Source organism: Ictalurus furcatus, chromosome 12, assembly GCF_023375685.1.
Source record: "Ictalurus furcatus strain D&B chromosome 12, Billie_1.0, whole genome shotgun sequence".
NCBI lineage: Eukaryota > Metazoa > Chordata > Actinopteri > Siluriformes > Ictaluridae > Ictalurus > Ictalurus furcatus.
The window spans coordinates 26,313,191-26,337,032 of NC_071266.1; the positions used below are offsets into that span (position 1 = coordinate 26,313,191).

The following is a 23,842-nucleotide window of genomic DNA, read 5'->3' on the forward strand; positions in this document are numbered from 1 at the left end:
CCAGTGAGAGATCTCTCCAAGGTGTAATATCATTGATCCCAGCCACATCCAAAAGAGCGCTGTGACGTCACACAAGGTTTTGGAATTTCAACACACGCTAACGCCCCCTTTCCCACGTGACCCGTTCGTCGCTTTCTTATTGGCTGGCAACGACCCAGGCGTAAAAAAACAAAAAAACAAAAAAAAAAACACAGAGACTCAAGTGTTGACACGCCACCGGAGAGCTGGACAGCTGCGGGGCGGTTTCTCTCCTCCTCTGGGAGAATCACGATTATTTTGAAAAAATAAAATCAATTTTAAAACATTTACACTCACTGTTTTACACTTTTTTTTTATCTTTCGATTTAAAGAAACACGTGTTAATCTGCTTCCGAGTCCCACTCTGACCTCGTTATTCTTCTGATTGGTGCGGTTTATTTGATTGATTGAGTTGTTTGGATTGACTTGAACTCCGACTTGATTCCTGAAGATCTGTGCCATGGAGAGGAGAAATCTCCCGGACAGAGATGTGCTGTGTTTATTCGATGTGGACGGAACACTGACTCTACCGAGAGAGGTAACACACCATGATGGCTCTGTTTATTTTTATTCTAACACTCTTCTCTGCTTTATTGGGGGGAGTGCGCGTGCGTTTGTCATTTAAAAAAAATGTGCACATAATCTTTACTTTTGCTTTCGATTTTTTATTTTTAGCCGCGAAATTCCTGGTGTTTATAAAATATGCAGCTGAAAAACCAGTCTGTCCAAACCTGTGTGTTAGTACTGAGCGGAGAACAGAACAGACCTGTCTGTGGGGTATGAAGTCAGCTCGATGTTGCCTGATGCAGGATAATTAGGCTTTTATCTTCTAGGTGAAAGGTCAAACCCTTTCATACTCACTGACTTCTTCTAGGCTGTTAGTGCTGGTACAAGTCCCACTATATAACCTTTACTTCATGCAGTATAGTGACTACACACAGTGTTATAACCCTTACTTCATGCAGTATAGTGACTACACACAGTGTTATAACCCTTACTTCATGCAGTATAGTGACTACACACAGTGTTATAACCCTTACTTCATGCAGTATAGTGACTACACACAGTGTTATAACCCTTACTTCATGCAGTATAGTGTCTACACACAGTGTTATAACCCTTACTTCATGCAGTATAGTGTCTACACACAGTGTTATAACCTTTACTTCATGCAGTATAGTGACTACACACAGTGTTATAACCCTTACTTCATGCAGTATAGTGACTACACACAGTGTTATAACCCTTACTTCATGCAGTATAGTGACTACACACAGTGTTATAACCCTTACTTCATGCAGTATAGTGACTACACACAGTGTTATAACCCTTACTTCATGCAGTATAGTGTCTACACACAGTGTTATAACCCTTACTTCATGCAGTATAGTGACTACACACAGTGTTATAACCCTTACTTCATGCAGTATAGTGTCTACACACAGTGTTATAACCCTTACTTCATGCAGTATAGTGTCTACACACAGTGTTATAACCCTTACTTCATGCAGTATAGTGACTACACACAGTGTTATAACCCTTACTTCATGCAGTATAGTGTCTACACACAGTGTTATAACCCTTACTTCATGCAGTATAGTGACTACACACAGTGTTATAACCCTTACTTCATGCAGTATAGTGACTACACACAGTGTTATAACCCTTACTTCATGCAGTATAGTGACTACACACAGTGTTATAACCCTTACTTCATGCAGTATAGTGACTACACACAGTGTTATAACCCTTACTTCATGCAGTATAGTGTCTACACACAGTGTTATAACCCTTACTTCATGCAGTATAGTGTCTACACACAGTGTTATAACCCTTACTTCATGCAGTATAGTGACTACACACAGTGTTATAACCCTTACTTCATGCAGTATAGTGACTACACACAGTGTTATAACCCTTACTTCATGCAGTATAGTGACTACACACAGTGTTATAACCCTTACTTCATGCAGTATAGTGACTACACACAGTGTTATAACCCTTACTTCATGCAGTATAGTGACTACACACAGTGTTATAACCCTTACTTCATGCAGTATAGTGACTACACACAGTGTTATAACCCTTACTTCATGCAGTATAGTGACTACACACAGTGTTATAACCCTTACTTCATGCAGTATAGTGACTACACACAGTGTTATAACCCTTACTTCATGCAGTATAGTGTCTACACACAGTGTTATAACCCTTACTTCATGCAGTATAGTGACTACACACAGTGTTATAACCCTTACTTCATGCAGTATAGTGACTACACACAGTGTTATAACCCTTACTTCATGCAATATAGTGACTACATTGAGTGTTTTGACCCTTTATTCCATGCAGTATAGTGACTATATTGAGTGTTATAACCCTTTATTCCATGCAGTGTAGGGACGGAGTCATTTGGGATTCATCCTACATTTAAAAGACTGTTATAACCCGTTATTCCATGCAGTATAGGGGACTATATAGTGTTATAACCCCTTATATCATGCAATATAGTGGGCTTATATAGGGAACAGGAAGCCATTTGTGATTCAGTCTACATTTAAGGACTGTGCTCCACGTAGAATGTTATAAGCCCTTATTTCCTGCAGTATAGTGTGCTTATATAGGAAGCATTAAGTCATTTGTGAGTATACATTTAAAAACTATGTCACTCTAAGTAGACCATTATAACCCCTTATTCCATGCGATACAGGGAGAAGGAAATCATTTGGGATTCAGTCTACATTTAAGGACTGTGTTCCACAACATGGAGTGTTATAACTTATTATTCGATGCAATACAGTGACTGCATAGAACCCCTCATTATAACCCCTCATTTCCTACAATATTGTGATTACACAGAGAGTTATCATGAGCTCATGTAGTCCACATTTAAGGTCAATATTCTACTACATAGAAAGTTATAACCCCTAATTTCCTGTTATAACCCCATTTTAATGCAGTATAGTGTGCTTATATAGGGAGCAGGGAGTGAATTGGGATTTAGTCTACATGTAAAGACTGTGTCACACTACATAAGGTGTTATAACCCCTTATTTCATACAGTATAGTAAGCTTATATAAGGAGCGGGAAGTCATTTGGGATTCAGGCAGTATTTAAAGATGTAATGTCCAACTGAATAGCGTGTTATAACCCCTTATTTCATGTTATATAGAGACTACGTAGAGTGTTATAACCCCTACCTTATAGCAGCATAGAGACTACACGGAGTATTATCACCCCTAACTTACAGCAATGTAGTGGACTTAATAGCGAAGTGCTTTTATTTGGTTGTCTTGTGTTGATCTTGTTGACATGATCGTATTTGCAGCCAAAAAGACACAATTAATTAACTCACAATCGTTTTCTAAAACTCCACTGCTCACTGCTACATACAGCATTCACATAGGTTCTTCAGTGTTCATTACTTTACAGCATGTCGGGGGTGATCGTGACGAGCGTTGTGTTGATGTCGGCTGGGTGTGGTGACCTGCTGCGCTATTTGCGGCTACACGGCAAACACAATGCACAGTAATTATCTCGCAGTCTAACATTAGTGGCTCGTTATCGCAGTATTAACGACTTTTGTGATTTTGTGATACTGAAAAAGCGGACGGATGCAGTATGCAGATGAGCTCTCTGACATCATCACCGGATAATGTGTTGTTGTTATTGTGTGCTGTGCTTAATCACCTGAGCAGTCATCAGAGTGTTATCTGTGTGTGTTTGGATGAATCACTGCTGTTCAAATAAATCAATAGACAAGCTACTACAAAAATCCTTGGTGCAAATTCGGTGCAGAAGTCCCCCCTCTCTCCCTGGCTGGAGAAAGAGAGAGAGGGGGGGGATTGGTTTGGGTGATGTTACATCACTGTCTTATTTTTTTAACTAAAGTGAATGAACTGCCGGGATATGTGGCCTCTCCGTTCACACACACACACACACACACACACACACACCACATGGCCATCTCCCAAAATTAGTTTTCATTTTCAAACCACTGGTATAACCACATCTGGGTTACTGATCATAAGGTCAGGGTTCAAGCCCCAGCACTACCAAGCTGCCACTGTTGGGCCCTTGAGCAAGGCCCTTAACCCTCTCTGCTCCAGGGGGCGCTGTATCACGACTGACCCTGCACTCTGACCCCAACTTCCTAACATGCTGGGGTATGTGAAGAAAAGAATTTAATTGTGCTGTAATGTACACGTGATTAATAAAGGCTTCTCCTTCTAATAACACAGTTCAGACGACTTAAAACTCACTGATTGCCTTCACATTGACACAGGTGATTTATTGTATGTGTGTGTGTGTGTGTGTGTGTGTGTGTGTGTGCAGAAGATCGACCCTCAACTGGATGCATTTTTTCAGTCGCTGCGTTCTAAAGTGAAGATCGGCATAGTGGGCGGGTCTGACTACTCCAAAATCGCAGAGCAGCTCGGAGAAGGAGACGACGGTGAGAAACTTCACCGCTCTATCACTTTAATCACTCTACTGTCTTATCTTACTCTCTTTACAGTCGAATCCCTCTCTCTTTTCTAACGAGCCATCTAACGCAGTAGCTGAACCACGTATGAGAGAGACGACATTATTGTAAAAGGTTATTAACGGAAAACAAAAACGAGTCTGCCTTTTATCGAGGGCATTTTTTTACGTCGCGCTCTGCCAGACGTTTATCTCCTTATCCGATGTTGTATTTAGCGACAGTCAGTCAGTGTGTTTATTATCAGTCAGTCATACGTGTTCTCGATGTACATACAGATGAAATCCGTGACAGTAGAGCTTAAAAAATGTCTTAAAAAATGATGCTCTGATTGGCCGTGATTTTGGGATCCTTCAGAGATTCCAGGGTGGATGGCGTAGATTTTACAGAGACTAGGACACAGCAGCCATGATCACATGATTCACAGTGCAGCGTCCCTTCGAGCCATTTCCGAGCTATTAGGCTTCTTCACACGACTGGCTGTGGCTGTGATGGTGTGTTTGTATGTGCTGGGAATAAGCGTAAACCAACAGCAATAATAATAATAATAATAATAATAATAATAATAATTTCACTTTGCTGATAACATAACTTGGTCGGTGTAATCTGCTTTTATTAGTATTAAAATTTAAAAAACAATTAAAATAAAATTGCCAAGGAAAAATATTAATTAACTAAACAATCAATCAGCCAGCCAATCAATCAATCAATCAATTAATTAGTTACTTAATTAATCAATTGAAGATTTAATTTTCTCTGTGGTAATAAAATGGTAAACGCCCCTGACATTATTTCCTTACACACACACACACACACAAATTATTATTATTATTATTATTATTATTATAGTTGAAGCCTGTATCTTGAATGCGTTTATACCTGCACTCAGAGGGTTAAATCTGGAACCGTTAATTGTCCCTTTGAAAGAACCCTTGATGAAATCTATGCAGAACCCTCACAGTGTTATTTATTTATTTATTTATTTATTTATTTATTTATCAGAAAGCATTTCAAACTAGAACCCTTATATGAAGCTAAGAACCCTTAAACATGTAATGAACCCAGTGCAGTTTGGACAGGAGCAGTCCCTGTCCTGATATAATCCTGATACACAAAGCGTGAAACGGCTCTAGTACCGGGATTGCTTAGTTTCACAGGCTTCGTCGTGCTGAGTCCGTGTGGTTTGACGGAGAGCTGGAGCTGGAGCTGTAGCGGGTCGTGTTCAGCCACATCACTGGCCCGCTAATGGGACACGCTACTGATCTTACAAGTCTGTTAATAGTCCAGCACTCAGCAGCACACGCAGATCGCATGCTTTAAACGCTGTGAAACTCGACTCTTATTACCACATGGAGTTCCTGTCAGGGGGAAGATGCTGTTTACTCTGTACTCTGAAGGAGCGTGGTGTGTGGGGACGGAGGACGAGAACACACAGAGTGCGTTAGGAAAGTCTCCTGGGGTTAACCAGGCTTCAGTCGAGAACGTAGTCTCGTACATGTGTGCCGAACATACGACGAACAGCCCTGATTGTTCAATTACACGTCATTTACAAAGACACGTCATTCCGTTTAAAACCCCAGTGTTGTGCAGCGTAACTAAAAAACTGTTCATCCGATACGAACGGTAGAAAAGTGTGTACGCGGCGTTAACTGTTGCTTTCTTTGAAACACACTGGACAGGAAGGATAGAAGGGATGATTGGAGCAATAAGAGAGGAAAACAAAGAACAAGAGAAAAACCAAACAGAAAGAACAAGCCATGAAAGAAAGGAAGAAAGAAGAAAATGAAATCGATAGGGGAGAAGGACAGACAAACATGATCTCTGAAATAAGAGAGAGAAAGAAAGAAAGAAAATTAAATAGGTAAGGCAGAAAGACAGATAAACAGAGTTATTGAAATAAGAAAATGAAGAAGGGGAGTGAAGGAAATTCGCTTCATTGGAAGAATTAAGGAAAAAGGAAAGAAATTAAGAAGAAGAAAAAATAAAGAAGGAAAGAAATAATCTCTCTTTCTCTCTCTCTCTCTCTCTCTCTCTCTCTCTCTGCAGTTATACACAAGTTTGACTACGTGTTTGCTGAAAACGGCACGGTGCAATACAAAGATGGCCGACTGCTGTCCAAACAGGTGTGTGTGTGTGTGTGTGTGTGAGAGAGAGAGAGATTAACCTTGTTTTTGCGAGTTGTGTATGTGTGTAAGGGTGGGACGTGTGTCTGGAAACACTGCAGGCATGAGCACACATGCGCACACACGCACACACACACACATATGCACACACATACACACACACAATGTTTTGTCTGTATAATCTAATGGCCTGAAGAAGGTGTGTGTGTGCGCGTGTGTGTGCGCGTGTGATAAATGAATTATTTTTCTACCAGGTCAATATTTTCTAGAGTTTCTGTTTTCCTGAAAAAAAAAAATCATGTATCACTTCCTGGAATGTTTCTTTGAAAGCAAGCTGTATGGGGTCTGTATGGGGTCTGTACGGGGTCTTGTACGGGGTCTGTACGGGGTCTTGTACGGGGTCTGTACGGGATCTTGTACGGGATCTTGTACGGGATCTTGTTCGGGGTCTGTACGGGGTCCTGTACGGGATCTGTACGGGATCTGTACGGGGTCTGTACGGGGTCTTGTACGGGGTCTTGTACGGGGTCTGTACGGGGTCTTGTATGGGGTCTGTACGGGGTCTGTACGGGATCTGTACGGGGTCTTGTACGGGGTCTTGTACGGGGTCTGTACGGGATCTTGTTCGGGGTCTGTATGGGGTCCTGTACGGGATCTGTACGAGGTCTTGTACGGGGTCTTGTACGGGGTCTGTACGGGGTCTGTACGGGATCTTGTTCGGGGTCTGTACGGGGTCTTGTACGGGGTCTGTACGGGATCTGTACGGGGTCTTGTACGGGGTCTGTACCGGATCTGTGCGGGGGGTCTGTACGGGATCCTGTACGGGGTCTGTACGGGGTCTTGCACGGGATCTGTACGGGATCCTGTACGGGGTCTGTACGGGGTCTTGCACGGGATCTGTACGGGGTCTTGTACGGGGTCTGTACGGGGTCTGTACGGGGTCTGTACGGGGTCTTGTACGGGGTCTGTACGGGGTCTGTACGGGATCTTGTACGGGGTCTGTACGGGGTCTGTACGGGGTCTTGTACGGGATCTGTACGGGGTCTGTACGGGGTCTGTACGGGGTCTGTACGGGATCTGTACGGGGTCTTGTACGGGATCTGTACGGGATCTGTACGGGATCTGTACGGGATCTGTACGGGGTCTGTACGGGGTCTGTACGGGGTCTTGTACGGGGTCTTGTACGGGATCTGTACGGGGTCTGTACGGGGTCTGTACGGGATCTGTACGGGGTCTTGTACGGGGTCTTGTACGGGGTCTGTACGGGGTCTGTACGGGATCCGTACGGGATCCGTACGGGATCTGTACGGGGTCTGTACGGGGTCTGTACCGGATCTGTGCGGGGGGTCTGTACGGGATGTTGTACGGGGTCTTGTACGGGGTCTTGTACGGGATCTGTACGGGGTCTGTACGGGGTCTTGTACGGGATCTGTACAGGGTCTTGTACGGGGTCTTGTACGGAGTCTTGTACGGGATCTGTACGTGGTCTTGTACGGGGTCTTGTACGGGATCTGTACGGGATCTGTACGGGGTCTGTACGGCGTCTGTATGGGGTCTTGTACGCGGTCTGTACGCGGTCTGTACGGGACCTTGTACGGGATCTTGTACGGTGTCCGTACGGGGTCTGTACGGGGTCTGTACGGGATCTTGTTCGGGGTCTGTACGGGGTCTTGTACGGGGTCTGTACGGGATCTGTACGGGGTCTTGTACGGGGTCTGTACCGGATCTGTGCGGGGGGTCTGTACGGGATCCTGTACGGGATCCTGTACGGGGTCTTTACGGGGTCTTGCACAGGGTCTTGCACGGGATCTGTACGGGGTCTTGTACGGGGTCTTGTACGGGGTCTTGTACGGGGTCTGTACGGGGTCTTGTACGGGGTCTGTACGGGATCTGTACGGGGTCTTGTACGGGGTCTGTACCGGATCTGTGCGGGGGGTCTGTACGGGATCCTGTACGGGGTCTGTACGGGGTCTTGCACGGGGTCTTGCACGGGATCTGTACGGGGTCTTGTACAGGGTCTTGTACGGGGTCTTGTACGGGGTCTGTACGGGGTCTGTACGGGATCTGTACGGGATCTTGTACGGGATCTGTATGGGGTCTGTACGGGGTCTTGTACGGGATCTGTACGGGGTCTGTACGGGGTCTGTACGGGGTCTTGTACGGGATCTGTACAGGGTCTTGTACGGGGTCTGTACGGGGTCTGTACGGGATCTGTACGGGATCTGTACGGGGTCTGTACGGGGTCTGTACCGGATCTGTGCGGGGGGTCTGTACGGGATCCTGTATGGGGTCTTGTACGGGGTCTTGTACGGGATCTGTACGGGGTCTGTACGGGGTCTTGTACGGGATCTGTACGGGATCTGTACAGGGTCTTGTACGGGGTCTTGTACGGGGTCTTGTACGGGATCTGTACGTGGTCTTGTACGGGGTCTTGTACGGGATCTGTACGGGATCTGTACGGGGTCTGTACGGCGTCTGTATGGGGTCTTGTACGCGGTCTGTACGCGGTCTGTACGGGATCTTGTACGGGATCTTGTACGGCGTCCGTACGGGGTCTATACGGGATCTTGTACGCGGTCTGTACGGGGTCTGTACCGGATCTGTACGGGATCTGCTGTAAGTGAGTGGAAAATTGAAATGTGAACTGTGCTCACAAAAAAAAACCCTCAAATGAATTCTCTTATTAATAATAGTTTGAATTCTCATCTCCCCAGTCACTGCCTGTTACTCATCAAATATAAATTACAACTGTACACCATTCCGGTTTTTATCATCGCTGAACTGTCTTACATTAGACACGTTTCTATTGTCATGAATTTCTAAAAATCATTGCAGAATATGCTGGAAAAAAGTGTTGTTTTTTTAACACAGTGGAGGAAAATTAGCAGAAGGAATAAAATTTTGATCGCGTAACAGTTACTTTTAATGTCGTGGAAGATCCGTGAAACAAGTTAGTTCCTGTTCTCGCTTACACTATAGCAGCTACAAACACTCGTTTTCTCTCTCTTCTGAAGGTAATAAGACAAATTCACAGCTTGTCGTGTTACTGAGAAACCAGAAAGCGTAATCTCCTCTGTCCCGAAGATGTCGGAAAACTTAAAGCGCACCTATTATGGTTTTCAGATGTGCCTAATTTTGTTTTAAAAGTCTCATACGATAGATTTACGTGCATCCGAGGTCAAAAAACACTTTAACATGCTCATAATTTATATTACAGCATTACCTTTTCCCCCAGTGTCACAAACGACTCGTTAAAGGATTCGTTCTAAAGGATTCGCTCTAAACTCCTCCTTTCAGAGAGCATACTCTGCTCTGATTGGTCAGATGTCCCAGTCTGTCGTGATTGGTCTACCGCTGTCAGCGTGCCACCGATGAAGACCAGAGGCGGGGCTTTTTGTTACGAACCTACGTAGGTTAGTACAGGAAGTAAAGTCTGGAATCACTAACGACTCGATTCAGCTGTTCAGAATCGATTCCTTCTTTTAGGAGTCGATAACTCCGTTTATCGTGCGCTTTGATATTTGAAACTTTGCAGACGTTTTACATTCACAAACCGCTACGTATATAACACACTACATGGAAGGGAATATTTGAAAAACCGTAACAGGTGCACTTTAAACGCTTGCAGCTTCACCTCTGACACACTTTACAAAGCGCTGACACTGGAGACTCCTTCTGTAAATGTTTAATAAACACCTCCTTACAGGAAACTTCAGCGGTTACCCACGTTTCATTTATCAGACAGTAGCACGCTTTTACGCCGGTTAGGTCGTTACTATAGGAACGATAATGTATTAGAACGAGCGCGTTAATATAAACGTGTGATTTTTCAGCTGCGCCACTGTCAGAGGAAATTAATCAGCGTTTGTTTTCTGACCAATCAGAATCGAGAATTCACAGTGCTGTGGTGTGAAGCTCGATAAAGAAAAGGTATATGTGGAGAGTGTATTAAAAACGTGGAAAGTATAAGGCAGTGAAATGTAATAATTAGGGTTTTCCCGACAAAATGGCATTTTCAGAAATATTACTGACATGTGTGTGTGTGTGTGTGTGTTGCAGGCCATTCAAAACCAGCTTGGTGAAGAGCTGCTACAGGATCTGATTAACTTCTGTCTCAGATACATGGGTCTGATCAAACTCCCTAAGAAACGGTGAGACGTCTGCTTTCTCTCCTCACGTTCACGCTGGTGTTCTGTACTGTTCAGCCGAAGGCCTGTGTGCCATCTCGGAGTAAACGTTACCTCCGTAACAGCGCACCCGCTTCAGACCATTACATCCGTGTGAATTATCGGTTCTGGATCAGTGTCGGTGTTTCTGTGCCATATCCTAGCAGATTAAACTCTAAACTCTACACTGCGTCTCCTGTATAATCGTTACTGTATACAGTGACCTTACAGTGGCCTTATTAATGATAATCTTTGGTACGGCGAAGTTTTCTGCGAAGAGACGTTTACGGAAGGAGTCTCCAGTGTCAGCGGTGTGTAACAGTCAGAGGTAACACTGTAACACGGCAAGCTGAACTTCGAGAGAGTAAACAGAGACGCGGGTGAGGGAACGACTGTTTGTAGCTGCTATAACGTAAGTGAGAACAGGGACCTGTCTCACGGACGTTCCACAACATTAAACGAATACAAAGTACAAAAAAATACAAAAAAATTGCAACAATTGGCAAACCGCTGCGGTGTTTGTGGAATAAAACACTTCAGGGCGTGCTGTTATTGGAACCTTCGAGGTGGTGACAGTAACTCTGTTGTTGATTATCTTGCTTTAACGACGTGTCCTGCCGCGGTTTATGTCGAGATTACGTAATTACTACATGGCAACCCGGACGTTCCACTCGGGGCTGTTCACGTCCTCAGACTTGTTCCTATGCACTTCTACACACCAAAATGAATCCGTGTGCGATGATGTTGTTGGCAACTGCAAAATACATCATTACAACATTAAACTCGCTAACTTGCCATCGGGAGCTACTTGGGGTTCAGTGTCTTGCCCACGGACACTTCGACACGTGGAGTCACGTGGGCCGAGAATCGAACCGCCAACACTACGATTAGTGACCAACCCGCTCTACCACCTGATCCACAGCCGCTCCAATAGCAGTCGTTATTAATAAACGTTAGACATTAGATGTTTATCCAACTCTGCGCTAGCTACATGAGTCTGTATTGTATGTCTTGTCGTTTATTTTCAGATTAATCGTGCATTATTAAGACATTGATAATACTCAATTATATGAAATACTACACTGAAATATTACGAGATAACCGCTTAACTGCTCTGTACTGCTGACGCCACCACCGCTGCCGCCATTCTGAGTGTCTCCGCGTGACGACGCTGCTACAAACAGGACATCAGGACCCCCTGTTGTTCGTAGCAGCGTTGATGATAGTGTGACGTTGGCTCTAATAGACTCATTTGCATGTCAGGAACGTTCAGGATCACACCAGCACGCGTCTGTGAAACATGTGTGTCGTGAATATTCATGGCTTCCTCAAGCCGCTACTCTGCAGACGACCGCTTTTAAACACGACGCGACGCTCGGAGCACAAACTGGACGAGCTGCAGACGAGTGACCTGAACGTGAACCTGGGTGTCTGCTCACTATAACACCCCTCCCCGCTGCTGAACTTCTCCTGGGCTAAAGGAGGAATCGAACGTGCAGCCATAAACCTTGACCCTTGAAGTGTAACACGGACATCGTTAACATTTTGTTTTGTCGTGTTAAATTAGCGCGTACAATGTCAAATTATCTTGAACTTTTATACCGGCTTTAATCGTTGCAGTGTTTCATTACCTGCCGTTAAACAAACTGAACATGAAAGAACTCTTAGTTAATTAGTGTAACATTAAAATCTGTGGTTTTCAATTACAATTTATTTACTAAATTATTTAACGTTATAGAGCGGTTAGTTCCTGTTCTGGCTTACGTTATAGCAGCCGTAACAAGTCGTTCCCTCTCTTGACGTCAATAAGACGAAAGAAACGCAGCTTGTCACGTCACTGGGAAACCGCAACGTGTAAACTCCTTTGTCCTGGAGACGAGACGAGAAGGCTTCACGTCTGACCGTGACAAAGCGCTGAGCCTGGAGACTCCGGCCCTAAATGTTAAATACGTTTGTGCTCATAAATTTACACACCCCTTGCAGGATCTGCAATCTGTTCATTTTTTTTAAAACGAGAGAGATCATAAAATTTGCATGTTGTTGTTTCTTTTTATTTTTTATTTAGTCCCGCCCTGATTAAGCTATTTCACATAACAGATGTTTACATATAATCTACACACAATAATAAGACACAATAATAACTGAATTTATACACATGAACCAGTTCAAAAGTTTAAACACCCTTGATTATTAATACTGCGTGTCGTTACCTGGATGATCCGCGACTGTGTTTATGTTTTGTGAGAGTTGTTGACGAGTCCCTTGTTTGTCCTGAGCAGTTAATCTGCCCACTGTTCTTCAGAAAAATCCTCCAGGTCCTGCACATTCTTTACTTTTCCAGCATCTTCTGCATATTTGAGCCCTTTCCAACAGCGACTATATGACGTTCAGACCCATCTTTTCAGACTGAGGACGACTGAGGGACTCGTACACGACTATTACACAAGGTGTAAACATTCACTGATGCTCGAGAAGGCAACACGATACATTAAGAGCCAGGGGGGTGTAAACTTTTGAACAGGATGATCAGTGTAAATTGTTATCTTGTTTAAATATCTTTTTTTATTTCATTTAGTACCGCCCTTCAGACGCTAATAAGACGTTTCCCAGAAAGTTAAATAATAACAGTTTACACAAAAGTTTACCCCCCCCCCCACTAAATAAACAACATGCACATTTTAACGATCCCTCTTATTTATTCATTTTGCACGTTCTGCAAGGCGCGTGTAAACTTCTGACCTCAACTGTAAACGTCTCCTTGCAGAAAGAAGAGTCCGTTTATGTGGAGCGTCCGCCCTGCGAACGAGCCGTTGCTATGGAAACAATAGCGCATTAGAACGTGCGCATTAATATAAACCTGTGACTCGCAGCTGCACCGCTGTCAGAGCTGCTGTTATAGACACTTAAACGACACCTTCTGACCAATCGATGCACTTTCAACATGGATGTTGAAATTATTATCCACTGAAAAAATTCAGTGGATAATTAGCTTGTGTTTAATTAGCATCTACGTTACAGACTGAACTGTGACAGTGTTGAGTCCGTAAAGCGTTGGATAAATAAACATATCCAGATGAAGATCATTACAGGTTCCTATAACCAGGAATAATTTAGATCCATGGCTATAGGTGTTTATTCCATCAGTGTATTTCGTCTTGTTGTCGCATAGCAGCTCCCAACAGCAGCTACGGTCCCACAGCAGTTTCTTTCCTTTAGCTTTTCTGTCACGCAACATGCTAAGAGGTGGAAGTCCAAAATGCTGAGTTGTTATTTTCCAAATGGGAGCAGGACACGCGCAAACAGTTCTCAGTAGTGCTCGTAATGTAAGGTGGAAAATCCACAGGGACTCGTCATGGAGAAGGAAACACGGTTAGCGCGTGTGTTTATGGAAACATGTAACCCTGCAACAATACCCTACTTTCCTGAATTAAAGGCACATGATGTTAACTCTCCTGTCTCACCGCAGAGGCACCTTCATCGAGTTTCGTAACGGGATGCTGAACATCTCGCCTGTCGGACGGAGCTGCACGCTGGAGGAGCGAATCGAATTTGCAGAAATCGATAAGGTACACACGAAAGAAGAAAAATGTTCGGACCCATCTATATGAGCTAGCGAGCTAGCTATATTTATGGTTATATGAGCTAGCGAGCTAGCTAAACACGGCACTGTGCCGAGTAATTCAATGCCAATGTTACCCCTCCTGCACCAACAGTCTGATTCCCTAGTAGCAATCCATACTAGCTTTATTTCAGAAACTAAATTCAAACACTAGAAAGCTAGCTAGCATGACGCTAACTATTATACTGAGGAAACAATCGACCAAGTTTGAAAGTAAGCTAGCTAACGTTAGGCTGTTATACTGTGTAAACCAGTAGCCAAGGGAGCTTGTGATGTCACCGAGAAAACGTCAACTCCTGTGTCTTGGACACTTTACCGTGTGGGAAAGTTTCAGAGCACTGACACTGGAGACTCCTTCCCTAAATGTTAAACGAACATTTCACTGTTGAAATCCGTTTATTATCCGATAATGATAAATGTAGTGTATCCCTGTGTAAGTTAATCAACACCTTCTGACCAATCATTTCCATTCCGTTTACATGTACGGCATTTGGCAGACGCGCTTATCCATACATTTATCCAAGCAATACGTTATACGTCAATTGAGGGTCGAGGGCCTTGCTCGAGGACCCAACAGTGGCAGCTTCGACAGTGCTAGGGTTAGAACTCACGACCTTTCGAGCAGTCTTAACCACTGAGCTACCGCTGCCCCAATCAGAAGCGAGAATGAAACAGCGCTGTAGTGTGTGAAGGGATTTATACGCTTCTATTCTGCCTCTACTTCAGAAAGAGAAGATCAGGGAGAAGTTTGTTGCTGCTCTGCAGAAGGAGTTTGCTGGAAAAGGGCTCAGGTTCACCCGAGGTGAGCACACGACATGCCACAGAACACACACAAACACACTACACTGGGCTCTCACAGTCGTGATGATACACTGTTCTGTGTGTGTATATATATATATGTGTGTGTGTGTGTGTGTGTTCATGCCAACGAGCATCTTGGAGAATATTACAGTATGGTGCACTTATGAGTTGGTATCTAAACGAGATACACTGGAGGTGTGTTAAGTATCATGGTGTGTTATCATCTCTGCTGTGTTCAGTCAACTGCAACACTCTGTTTTCTTTACTTATATGACGGATGATGAAATCTTGTCAGAGAATGTAATCAGTTCATGGTGGTGGACGTCGACCTCCGGACCTGATATTGTCTTCATTCAGATTAAACAGTGTTCATGGGAGAACTGTTGTAATTATATCTGTAGAGTGGACTAACATTAATGAGGGGGGGGGGGAGTGGTTAGCACTGTTGCCTCGCACCTCCGGGGTTGGGGGTCGGTCGAATCCATCCTCCGCCCCGTGTGCGTGGAGTTTGCACGTTCTCCTTGTGGGTTTCCTCCATGTACTCTGGTTTCCTCCGTCCAAGTCCGAAGATGTGCGTTGTAGTTGTAGGGTGATTGACATTTTCCAAAACGTGTGTGAGATTGTACCCTCTGACGAGTTTGGACCCCGTCCAGGACTTGCCCCGAGCTCCCTGGGATACTCCCCAGGATGTCCGAGCGCAGGCTGTAGCTTCAGTGTCAATGCGGGACAGTAATTCCAGTCTCATCACTTGGACTGCGACTTGGACTTCCTGCTGTCTACCGCAGAAAGAGATCGATAAAAGAAACGGATTAAAACGTTGTATTTTGGTGCTGGTTTGGAAATATGCTCTGGCGAGTGAACTGGAAATAGTATACCGTGCCAGTAACACATAATGCTGTCGTAGTGGTTATTGATGTTCAGACTCTTCTGAGTGTTCTGTCAACTCGGCTTGTAAGACGTTTTTTTTTATATATAATGCAAACTATATCCAAAGTAGATGATTAGTAGATGATAGCATTTCTTTCTCTGGCCAGGAGATATTTCAAACACCGCTACTACAGCACGACTTATCTGATTAGCATGTGCCGTACTCCAGCAATCTGACAAATTTGGTAGAATCGGAATAATCCTAGCTGAAAATCAGTACTTTTCCCAGCAACACGTGCTTGGACCCCTGACAGTGATAATACCAGGGTTATTGAAGTGTACACTATTGCCATGGTGATGAAGAGATCTGAAAAGGTCCTGCTGTGAGTTGTTTCCATGATAACTGCTGGACTGTGATAACTACTGAAGGTTAAGGTGTACTGAAATCTGTCCCTCACGCTGTCTGTTCGTGAAATGTCTGACCTATCTGTACACGGCCGGGTATGAAACGCCTTGGATCGAGGTCTGCGGGGTTGTTTTTCTCTCGTCGAGGTGTAGATCGTTTGTTAGAGTCTTTGTTGAGGGTTCGGGGTTAAAGTTCTCACCGTGTGCTGAGTGTTTATCGTCACTCGCCTGTCTTTCAGCTGTTTTTCTGCTCACTCTGCATTTAGATAGTTAATGATCTGTGAAGAGTTACGCTCCTCACTGAACTCCCTCGGTACCTGGACGAGATAAAACACGCGCACACACACACACACACACACACACACACACACGGAGGTATAAAAACATGTGCACACACAAACACACACTACTGAATGTGTGTTGTAGTCACAGATGCCTTATAACTTGTAAAGCATCACTTAGATCCTGCAGCAGTAAAGATCTCTCTCTCACTGTCTCTCTCTCTCTCTCTCTCTCTCTCTCTCTCTCACTCACTCACTCACTCACTCACTCACTCACTCTCTCTCTCTCTCTCTCTCTCTCTCTCTCTCTCACTCACTCTCTCACTGTCTCTCTCTCTCTCACGCTCTCTCTCTCTCACTCTCTTTCACTCTCTCTCACTCTCTCTCTCACACTCTCTCTCTCTCTTTCACTCTCTCACTCTAACTCTCTCTTTCACTCTCTCACTCTCTCTCAGTCTCTCTTTCTCTCTCTTTCACTCTCACTCTCTCTCTTTCACTCTTTCACTCTCGCTGTCTCTCTCTGTCATTCACTCATCATGTCTCTCACTCTCTCTCTTTCACTCTCACTGTCTCTCTCTCTCTTTCACTCTCGCTGTCTCTCTCACTCACTCATGCTGTCTCCCTCTCACTCTTTCACTCTTTGTCTCACTCTCTCTTTCACTTTTGCCGTCTCTCTCTCACTCTCTCTTTCACTCTCGCTGTCTCACTCTCTCTTTCACTCTCGCTGTCTCTCTCACTCTCACTGTCTCACTCTCGCTGTCTCTCTCTCACTCTCTCACTCTCGTTGTCTCTTGCTCTCTCTGCCTCTCTCTCTCCCTCACACACACATACACAAGCACATTCTTGTGAGGATTTATATTAAAACCTGTAACAATGATTATGAAATGTTTCTTAAACCCAACACTGATATTTACCGTGTGTGTGTGTGTGTGCATGTGTGTGTGTTTATTTATTAGTTACACATATGCACGGTTTAGTGAAATGGATCACCTGAATATTTTTGCTGCCTAAACATTTTATTCATGCACGAGTGTACACACACACACACAGTTTAGTGGGTTTTGGCTCTTCTGGTTCTGTAGACAGGGGTGTGTGCAGAGGCAGAGCGATCTGATTGGCTAAAGCTTTACCAGCTGTCGGCTCCGCACTACAGCACTGATGCAATCAGGTTATTTAATGTGAGACAATTTGTAAGACAGACTGTGTGTGTGTGTGTGTGTGTGTGTGTGTACACTAGGTGGGGTCAGGGTGTGGGGGTTTGTCCTATCTCCATAATGCAGTTCATCTTTAACTAGCACAATGGAGCAACCATATGGAGTGAGGAATGTGTCACGTAGTACACGCACCAGAACGCGAGGGAGGAAGTGTGTGTGTGAGAGAGAGGGGTGGGGGGTGGGGGGAGAGAGAAAGCACATAAAAACTGGAAACAGAGAGAGAGAGAGAGGGGTGGGTGGCAACAGGAACCTCATTCTCTCTCTCTCTCTAAGTGTGTGTGTGAAGGTGAAGAGAAGGTCGCTGCTTTTACATTAAGAACATAAAATAAGAGAGGGAAGCTGGAGGGGAGAAAGACAGAGAAAAGTGGCTTCCTGCTGTTCTGTTGCATGCACAGAATGATGCCAAAACACGTACACACACACACACACACACACACTGAGTTCCTCCAAGTTCAAGAAAGAGCAGAGAGTTCATAAACTAATTAACTCTCAAATGTCCTTATTATTGCGTGTGGTTCTTGTGATTGGAATGTGATAGTAAAAGTGTGTGTGTGTGTGTGTGTGTGTGTGTATAGGGGGACTGATCAGCTTCGACATATTCCCCGAGGGCTGGGATAAGCGTTTGTGTCTGGATGTTCTGGAGCAAGAGGGACTCAGCACCATCTACTTCTTTGGAAATGAAACTTCACTAGTGAGTGTGTGTGTGTGTGTGTGTGTGTGTGTGTGTGTGTGTGTGTGTGTGTGCGCTAAGTGGAGCAGAAAGAGACATGTGGACCCTGTTTGTACTACTAAAGGCTGGTTTAAATTTCTGCGTTGAAACATGTTAGTCTATGTGTGCCATGACACAGACAGACAGGTAGACTGACAGCTAGACAGACAGCTAGACAGACAGACAGATCTCAGTGTGTAACAGTTTTGTGTTTTTTATATCTGTCTCTGTGCACAGGGTGGAAACGATTATGAGATCTTTGAGGATCCTCGCACCATCGGGTTCACCGTGTACTCACCGAAGGATACAGTGAGGCTCTGCCAAGAACTGTTCTTTACCACACCGCCTAATGAAGCTTGATACACTCACACACACACTCACACACACTCACACACACTCACTCGCTCACAGCCTGACTGTGTGTCACTGCCCCCTCTGCTGTTCAGCCTGGGTAACTGCAGTGAGCGCAGGGCCGTGTGGTGTTGAACTGGACCACAGACTCTAATGATTTGGGTGAAAGCTCCTACAGGTACTACTGATAACTCTCTACAGTGTAGCTACATGGACTGTTTAACAATGTGCAATGTGCCAGACGACAGAGCGTCCTAATCTTCAGACTGATCAAACCTTCTAATCTTCACCCTCACTCTTCAAGCTGATCAAACGTCGTGACAGACGACCTTTTTGTGTTTTATGATTTTTTTCGGTGAACTTTCTGCTGCTTGTATTTTTTTTTTCTAGTGCACTTTGACACTCAGTCAGTGCTCTCGCAGTTCCCCCTATACTACAGTACAGACCATATCGCCCCCTACTGGGTAAACGAAGACTCCGCAGTCAGTCTGTTAAACTGTCCGGACGCACGCTGCGCTCTCAGAAGAAGGGTGTGGTCTCTTGGGTGGTCTGTTTATCTTCCGTATCGTTAACACGCATCTTCCACCTAGAATCATGGATGCAGTGTATTTTTAAACAAGGGTTTAAGGAACACTAAACCCAACGTCCTGGGTCAGTGGTGTCCGATCTTATCCGCAGAGGGCCAGTGTGGGCGCGGGTTTTCGTTCTAGTCTAGCAGCACCTGATTCCACTTGTTTAAATCAGTTGATCTTGACTTTCACTTGACTTTCCGGATATGTCTAGACACCCCTGTCTGAGGTGTCCTAGGTGCTGATGGTATGGTTGATCAGAACACCCTAGCAACAAGAAAAGTTTCAGATTGACCCCCTTTTTTTCTGGGAGTGTACTCCGTTTGCACCCTGATTTGATCCTTTTCAAGCAAGCGCATGGATGATCTTTAATATCAGTGGTCACCAACCCGGTTCCTGGAGATCCACCTTCCTGAAGACTTCAGCTCCAACCGTAATGGTGCCCACCTGACAGTTCTTAATCAGCTAAATCAGGCGAGTTAGATTTTGGTTGGGACGAAACCTGCAGGAACGGAGATCTCCAGGAAAGGAAGAGCGTTGGTGACCACTGCTCTTCAGCCTTCTGATCTCGCTTCAGACTAATAGGAGGCCTTGTGATCTTAGACGTTGGATTGGATTTTTAGGACTGAAAACATACACAGGTCATACACGTACGAGATGCGTGTCGGTGTGATAGGAATGGACCGATCACAGGAAACGGTCAGTGACGGCTCCGAGAAGGAACGAGGCAAACGAAGGAACGTCTAAACATTCTGTGGACCATAGAGACAGTGGACGAGGTCCGTGGAGGCACGGAAACATTCACTGAGGCGCTGTTCGTCTTGCACCGTCTTTAATTGCGTCCCGTGATGACCGCGTCGTATTGCTTTCCCAGAGATTCAGGATCCGGAGGATTTTTGCTGTCTTTATGTTGTGAAGAACGTCAGATATTTGCCTGATCAGGACTCGTTACAAGTCGTGTAGAGTACGGTTAGGTTAAAGCGTCTGAGTCTCAGGACTGATTTGGGATCAGATCAAGAGCCAGTAAGCTAAACTGGTCCAGAAAAAGCACTTTAACAGTCATCTCACTGTAAAAAAACACACCCGGACAGTGACTTTCAGGACGAGACGAGTCTTATTTTACCTGCAAGACCGACCCAAAGTGTTCAACGTTCTCCCAGACCATGACACGTCTGACTGAAAAGCAGAACCAACCAGAATGTATTACGTGTTTGTTTGGTTGTAATGTATTTTATTTTCAAAGAGAATCTGGGTATGGCTTCCCGCAGTCTTAAAGCCAGTGAAGGGACTAATATGAAAACAAACAAACAAAAAAAAGACTAATATTTGGTCCACGGTGTATATAATAAGATTTACAATGAATGTATGACTGGAATGAATCCTATTGTAGATTATGAAACTAATTTTAGCGTTCGGAATGAAGCGCACGTAACACGATGACCCTCGTTCAGCAAAGTTTTGACGTACGGACAAATCCAGGTACGATTCGTCACGCCGCTGTAACAGTAACAGCGATTTGAGCGAACGATGGACGGTGACAAGCCCCGCCCACCAGTTCTTTATTTACCCGTCATATTCATAACACACACCCTAAATTACACACGCTTATTATCCATCTAATTGACATGAAACACCATGCAGGTTAAACGACCGAGTCGTGACGGTGCGCCAATAAAAGGAAAGCGTTAAGCATTATATCCAAGATCCCAGGAAAGCAGTGTACGGAACAGAGGGGGGTGGGGGATACATTTCAGTTAAACTGAAACGCTGATAAAGCGTTCGATCATACAGATAGACCAACAGTGAACCTGACGAATAAGGACACAAATCCGTGTGTGTTATTTGTTTTAACACGGTTTGACGATACACAACTTTTGTTGAATAATGGCTGAGGGGTTTAAAGGAGCAGTCTGGGAAAAAGAAATAAGAAAAAAGAAATGTATATACTGTTTATCCTCACCTCAGATGTAGTCGACCAATCAAGGCTAATCATGCTAACAAGTAATGGAAGTTTGTGTTATTTGTTGGAACTTTCCCGTTTAGCTATGTCTACGTTATTATGTCTAGGTATGAGGTAAAGGAAATGATGTCATGTTTCATTTAAGGTGCGTTTTACACATCTGTATAAGACGACATATCGGTGTATGATCTCCCAGAACGGAACTGTTCTCTGTAATAGCTGTGTCGGTTTATGTATGTGGTCAAGCTTTGAGAATAATTTTTTTTTAAACTTTTAATTCTTGTTATTTAAGAAGACTGTAAAGAAATAACGGAGTGCGTGTCGGATACGCGAAAGAGAAAAGAAAATCAGATCTGCATGTGTAGTAGCCTTGCTTTAATGCGTTTTATGTGGGGATTGAGAACGAAGAGATTCTGTACCGTACTGTAATGGAATTCATATCTTTTATCCCAGCAGTCTTAACACTCCTATAGGAGGATGCATGAGGTCAAGCACCTACACCCACTGAGCTGTGATCCGTGTGTGTTTGGAGCTGTACATAGGAAATGAACTGATCTCAGGTCAGCAGTCCAATCCTGAGATAACTATGGGGTAGTGCTTTTGATTTTCATGGTACGTGTTCATTTTTAACATTACTGCAATGCGCCATTGTTGTAATAAATCTTTCAAGTAAATCTGTGTTTTGTATGTGTGTGTGTGTCTGAGTGAGTGAGTCGGGGGGGAGGGGGGGATAGAAAGTGGTGTAAGGCATACCTGTGGGAGGTATTTTGTGGTGAAAGGATAAAATTGAAATTAAAATGCGTAAAACCTCCAGTTGCCCTTTTCTTTTCTCACGTGTGCACAAAGATGGGGACAAAATGAAACAAAAAATAATAATAATAACGTTATTTAAATGTTCTATGTAAGCATCAGTGTCGAAGATGAAAATAAACTCTCATCATTTTTCCATTTCATTTTCTTCAGCATTTCGGGGCTATGATTAAAGTGTAACGTGTGAAGCTTCTTACCGGTCTGCAAAACGAAGACCAAAATGTACATGAAAAGGTGACGTGTACCTTGTCTTTCCCGTACATTAGGCTACATCCCTGACAAAAATCAGACAGCGTGGACGCACTGTTCGTGCCGGGATGAAAAGGAAAATGCAAACGATCACCGTCAATTATTAGTTTTGACTCGTATGAAACAGTGTTTATTTCCTGACAGAACTGCTTTTGGGAAAGGAAAATGCAAACGATCCACTGGCGCCAACTCACGGCCATTTACTTTCCATTTCCCGCTCTGTAGCGATGGGCGTGGCCACGCCCACTCGCATTTCTACTGAGAACGACGTGGAGGACAGGAGTGCAGCTCAGAGCAGCATGCAAGACACGGCTAGCGAATTCATGCATTTAGCAGATTTTATTTTACTGACTATATACATAAACCGATTAAAAAAAAAAAAAAAAAGTTAAAGTCTGTATAAGGCTAACGTTAATGCTACCAAAAACAAACATGCATCTTTCACTCAGCAAATTTTATTTATGTTTGGTTCGATGGCTATTTTAATCTTATTGTGTGTGTGTGCGCGCGCTAACTCACATTTGGGGATTTCCCCCCCTATTTTTCTCCACCAATACATTTTAAACTATTGTGAGGAGTTGTTTTGTTGTTGTTGTTGTTTTAGGTGTTTGAATGCATGTAGGAGTAAAAGCCCACCGGCCTTGGTTGTTGAACTTTCAGGTCTCTCTGGCTGAAACTTAAGGAGAAACATCACAAGACCTTGGAGTCCATTGCTAAGTCTGAGGTGCAACCTGAAGTATCTGGTGTAAACACTGCAAGACAGAGTGCAGAACATGGGCCGTCATCTCTGTGGGACTCGCAGGAAGTGTGATGAGCTAACGAACGTAAGCATGAAAAAGCTTGCGTTAAGCAGTTCCTTAAGAAATAACAGGAGGAAATCATGTGAGGACTGCGATGGGTTGGCCCCTGGTACAGGGTGTCCCCCGCCTCGTGCCCAGAGTCCCCTGGGATAGGCTGCAGGCTTCCCACGACCCTGTGTAGGATAAACAGTACACAAAATGGATGGATGGATAATGCGAGGACTTTTCACGAAGTTCGAGACCTATTTAGTTTATGTTTTGTGAAACGTTGGCCGAGGTGTTCATGAAGCTGAACGGTAGTTTGTGTATAAGTTTTGCTTGGTGCGCTACAACTACAGTTGCAGTAGAACTGCAGTACAACAACAAAATGCCTTTTTAACAGGTGGGCGGGGTCACACACCTGAAAAGACTGAAACCAC

The 23,842-nt window shown here is 44.3% G+C and overlaps 1 protein-coding gene across 1 annotated transcript; it reads left to right on the plus strand.

Annotated features, from left to right (window-relative positions):
• On the plus strand, positions 1-22,242 carry LOC128615294 (phosphomannomutase 1). The gene is made up of 8 exons (XM_053637243.1): positions 1-556; positions 4,355-4,472; positions 6,546-6,622; positions 10,682-10,773; positions 14,255-14,354; positions 15,134-15,209; positions 18,551-18,666; positions 18,922-22,242. The coding sequence occupies exons 1-8, from the start codon at positions 479-481 to the stop codon at positions 19,042-19,044; spliced, it is 780 nt and encodes a 259-aa protein (XP_053493218.1). The 5' UTR covers positions 1-478; the 3' UTR covers positions 19,045-22,242.
• The last annotated feature ends 1,600 nt before the right edge of the window (positions 22,243-23,842 follow it).

Coding starts and splice junctions, on each gene's coding strand:
- LOC128615294 (XM_053637243.1), top strand. CDS start 479: ATGGAGAGGAGAAATCTCCCGGACAGAGATGTGCTGTGTTTATTCGAT. Junction 10,774..14,254: donor ATCAAACTCCCTAAGAAACG/GTGAGACGTCTG, acceptor GTCTCACCGCAG/AGGCACCTTCATCGAGTTTC. Junction 15,210..18,550: donor AGGGCTCAGGTTCACCCGAG/GTGAGCACACGA, acceptor GTGTGTGTATAG/GGGGACTGATCAGCTTCGAC.